The sequence below is a fragment of the Carettochelys insculpta genome, chromosome 1 (genome assembly GCF_033958435.1).
Source record: "Carettochelys insculpta isolate YL-2023 chromosome 1, ASM3395843v1, whole genome shotgun sequence".
Taxonomy (NCBI): Eukaryota; Metazoa; Chordata; order Testudines; family Carettochelyidae; genus Carettochelys; species Carettochelys insculpta.
This window is the reverse complement of record NC_134137.1, coordinates 5,265,017-5,269,313: the sequence shown is the minus strand read 5'-3', so window position 1 is coordinate 5,269,313 and position 4,297 is coordinate 5,265,017. Positions and strand designations below refer to the sequence as shown.

The window sequence follows — 4,297 nt, the reverse complement described above, 5'->3', positions numbered from 1 at the left end:
GGTCTGACCCAGTATGGCCATTCTTATGTTCTTATGTTCTTATGTTCTTATGTTCTTAATGCTTTAGAATCTAAAATGTAAAGGATTATTTATAGAAAGAAAAAAGAATAGGGTGAAAGTAAAACTGTAAAAACAATTAAATAGCATACATCAGTCACAAAGTTCTTGATGCAGGCTTGCAGCAGAGGTGGAGTAGCATGCTATCTTGAAAGTCTCTGGAGAACATCCTCCGTTAAGATGGGTCATCAGTCCTTCCAGGCTCCATTCATAGCAGAGATGTTCCTGAATTGATGAGCTGGACTGAACACCAAGATGGAGGAATCTTATGGCCCTTTGTATACACTTGCTCATGTGGAGGGAAGTCCATTGCTCCTTCCTGCATGGTAACACATCTGAGATAGAAATTCTGAGAAAGATTTAGGAGTGCCTAACCCACTGACCATTGGCATGGCCCATCTGGTCGTTCTCTTGTTGCCATTAGGAGTCCATCTCCAATGCAACTTGTCACAGAGGAGATGCACACACCAGGCTCACTCCATGGTGATTTTAGCTATGTTCTTTCTTCCTTGGTTGTTTCCATTCAAATTAGAAAAACTCTCACTGGGTCAAGCTGCCCTTTTTGGGACTGCACTGTGTTCTTGTACCATGTCCATCCTAGGATATACGTGAGACAAGATGGGTGAGGGAATATGTTTTATTGAACCAGCTTCCACTTGTGAATGAGACAAGTTCTCAAGTTCAGTTAGGAAAGTACAGAATTAAAGCACCACTACAGTATAAAGGAACACCTGGCTTTAAATTCTGAACCATGAGGCATTTTATGCATCCTCCTTTAGCTCAGCACAAGACATCTGCTGCAGCAGGGATAAAACAAGTTGATCACCCGTTTCAGGATCTCTTTTGTTGTCATCCCATAAATGATGGGGTTGAACATGGGTGGGATGAACAGGTAGAGGTTGGACAATATGTTGAGAATATAACCAGGGATAATGTGTGCATACTGATGTGCAAAATAGGAGAAAAAGGCCGGCGTGTAGAACATCAGTATGACACAGATGTGGGAGCTGCAGGTGCGCAGAGCCTTGAGCCGGGCATCATTAGAAGAAAGCTGGAAAACAGCCCTGAGGATGAGAATATAAGACACAGCAATGAGCACAGCATCCAAACCAATTGCTAAAATAGCCATGGCTATGCCATACCAGAAGTTCACTCTGATTTTGTTGTCACAGGCCAACCGGGCAATGGCCATGTGATCACAGTATACGTGAGGCAGGAGGTTGGTTCTGCAGAATTTCAGCTGCATTACAAGAAAAACAGGAGGAAAATTGAAACAGAAACTTCTTGTAACAACCACCAGACCTATCTTCCCAATCACAGGCTTGGTTAGAATGACTCTGTATCTCAGGGGGTTACAGATGGCAACATACCGATCAAATGCCATGGCCAGCAGGATGGCTGACTCGGCAATAAAACTGATATCGTTGAAGAACATCTGGGTGAGGCAGGCAGCGAAAGAAATTTCCCCATCTCCGAACCAGAAGACAGCCAGCATCTTGGGTACTGTGGTGGTCGATAACACTAGATCAGCCATGGCCAGCATGGAGAGGAAAAGGTACATGGGCTCATGGAGGCTTCGTTCTGTTACTATGATGAATAGGAGGAGAGAGTTCCCCAAAAGAGCTACAATGTACATCAGACAGAAGGGGATGGAGATCCAGACCTGAGACTCCTCTGTGCCAGGGAAGCCTGTCAAGATGAAGCTTATAGGGACAAAAAACGTCTGATTGTCGTCTGCCATCATGTACCATCCCTTGCAGCTTGTACTCAGTCTCCAGGATCTAACAGAAAAAGAGCAGATCAGTGAGAACTAGGGTGTCAGCCAGGACAGACATGTATTTGGTAAGAGAACCAGAGAAACCAGCAAAAACTTCCTTGTGTGACAGCTGCCTGCTGGGTGGGACTATGAACCCGGACACACTCTCCTGCTACCGAACATCCCCATTCCCACAGCACTGTCCTTCTATTGGTGTCTTTAGCACAATCTCCAGGACCTCCTCGCACCCAACACACACAACCGCCACCAGCCGGTAAGGCAGATACTCAGGCATGCTGCACTGGTGCAATACCCTGGACAGCCCCTGACCTGTTGCAGGCTGCCAGCTGCATTCTCTCTGCCCTCGGGGAGCTCCTTCCTTCATTGGTGTTTAGTTGTTACCAGAAGGTGGAGGTTTAAAGGAGCGCAAAGACAGTGAAGTGCATCTCTTCTCCTCCCACACACTAACTCTCCTCCCAAAGCTCCGTCAGCCACTCCAGATCGCTAGCTCAGCGCTCAAGCGGCAGCTCTGAACCTCGCTGAAATCTGCCACAGAACTGGCTTTTCCTCCCCTTACGCCACTGCGGGGTCTGACCAGGTGGTAAGGGTGTGAGAGCAGAACCTCTCCTTCACACTCCTCCTCCTGGCTCCTTCAGGGTCTGCGGCCTTGGCCGGAGGCACAGTCCAGCACACAGGTAAAGCCAGTCACAAAGCAGCACCACTGACTACATGGGAATACTTGGGCTGATGTGTATATATTTTGCTGTGTCCATCTGTCTGCCTGCCTGGGCAAGGCTCTCCTATGTCCATCCCCGCCCACGCTATGCCAGCCCCAGCCCCTCCCCTGGCCAGCATGGGGCCCAGCCCAGACCTCCAACAGACCCGCCCCCCCGAACTGTGTCAGCCTCACTCCCCTGCAGCGCAGAACGTGGCCCAGACCCCCACCTCCAAGAGCTCCCCCCCGGCACCGTGCCAGCCTCAACCCCTCCCCCAGCCGACCTGGACCTGGCTCAGACCCCCAACAGAGCCTCCCTGCCCATGCCAGACTCTCCCCAACTCAGCACGGAGCTGGGCCCAGACCCCAACGGACCCTCCCCACCAGCCAGGTTGCAGTCTAGAATTTTCTTAAAGCCCAATTTCTGCTTGCAAGCAATGCTGCAAGGGGGCCTCTTGTTTGTAGCCTATTGGTTAAGTGTCCACTACCTCCCTCTGTGTAACATGCAAGAAAATTGTATATTAATTGAACCAAAGCAATTGCAGAGTGCTACATTGGTGTGAAACTCTGTTGTCTTTGGGAGCAAGTCTGCGTATTTCTTGCTTGGCACTGAGAGGTTTAATAAATTTAGCTGTCATCCCACCAGCTGCGCTCCTGATGGGTCACCATGATCCATTCACCGGACCTCGTGACATGTTTACCATTGTGTTTGTCTGTTGCTTTGTTCTGATTTCTGTTACTTGGTCTTCCAGAGGTTTCTGTACAAAGCATACCCTGTAACTTTTACAACACAGGGAGAGCGTGAGCGAGTGAGCGAGAGAGAACCACAGTAAGGACAGGTGGGAGAAAAGCAACATAGGAAGGTAGCAAGTCCTGGGCCGAGACTGATTAACTCTCTAACGTTAGCTTAAGGTCCAGGCAGCAGCAGTGCGTTCAGCAAAGGGAACCTGCACCCGGCTTTGTGCGCTGGCTCTGAGAGGAGAGCAGGGGGCTGTTACCTGCTCTTGCAGATCCTGGATTTGACACCCAATGTCTGGGTGTGCACTGAACGGACTGTGGCAATGCTACTTTTAGCAGGTGTTACTGTGTAACTTCTCAGAGCCAGGATAGAAACCCGGGGTGCAGGCTCCAACTGCTCCCGACCAGGGAACCAACCCTCTGCTCACAGCTAATGGGCGACCTGCTTTCTGCAATGGTTCCACAGACCGGCTCTGATGTCCTTCACAGCCTTTCTCCCTTTGCTAAACTTACTGCTGCTGCCTGGACCTTAAGGTAACGTTAGAGAGTGAATTGGAGCCCGGAAGGGAAGTCCGTATGACGGACAGTTCTGCAGAGAGCAGCTTCTGAGGTAAACGAGAGTTTGTGAGCTCACAGAGGGAAAGTCCAGCTGGAACCAGATGGGCCTAGCTCTGCCTATGTTGGCGTTTGCAGGTTCCTCACCAAATGGAGTTTATCCTCACAAAATGGAGTCTTACACAAACCATCATATAACAGAGCATCTCCATTTCCAAACCACCCACAACAAATGGCACCGCTCGGAGAGCTCTCGCTCCTGAGCAACCAGCAGGTTGGTTCAGACACCGCAGCGGTGTGGCTCTGGCAAGGAAGGGTGTGAAGCCCAGCCGGGTCTGTCACCCTGCTACAGAGACCTACAGCTGCAGGAGGGGGGACATCAAGCGCTGGACCCAGCCCTGAGCCCCTTGTGGATCTGAGGGAAGTTTCCCTGAGTGCAGCCTGGGGATTTGGGGTGAGGATGTGACAGGACTGAG

The 4,297-nt window shown here is 50.3% G+C and overlaps 1 protein-coding gene across 1 annotated transcript; it reads right to left on the bottom strand.

The window, feature by feature from the left end:
• Window positions 1-832: 832 nt before the first annotated feature.
• Window positions 833-1,801, bottom strand: LOC142002441 (olfactory receptor 52B2-like). The gene has a single exon (XM_074978568.1). It carries the CDS (start codon window positions 1,799-1,801, stop codon window positions 833-835), a length of 969 nt encoding a protein of 322 aa, XP_074834669.1.
• Between the last annotated feature and the right edge of the window lie 2,496 nt (window positions 1,802-4,297).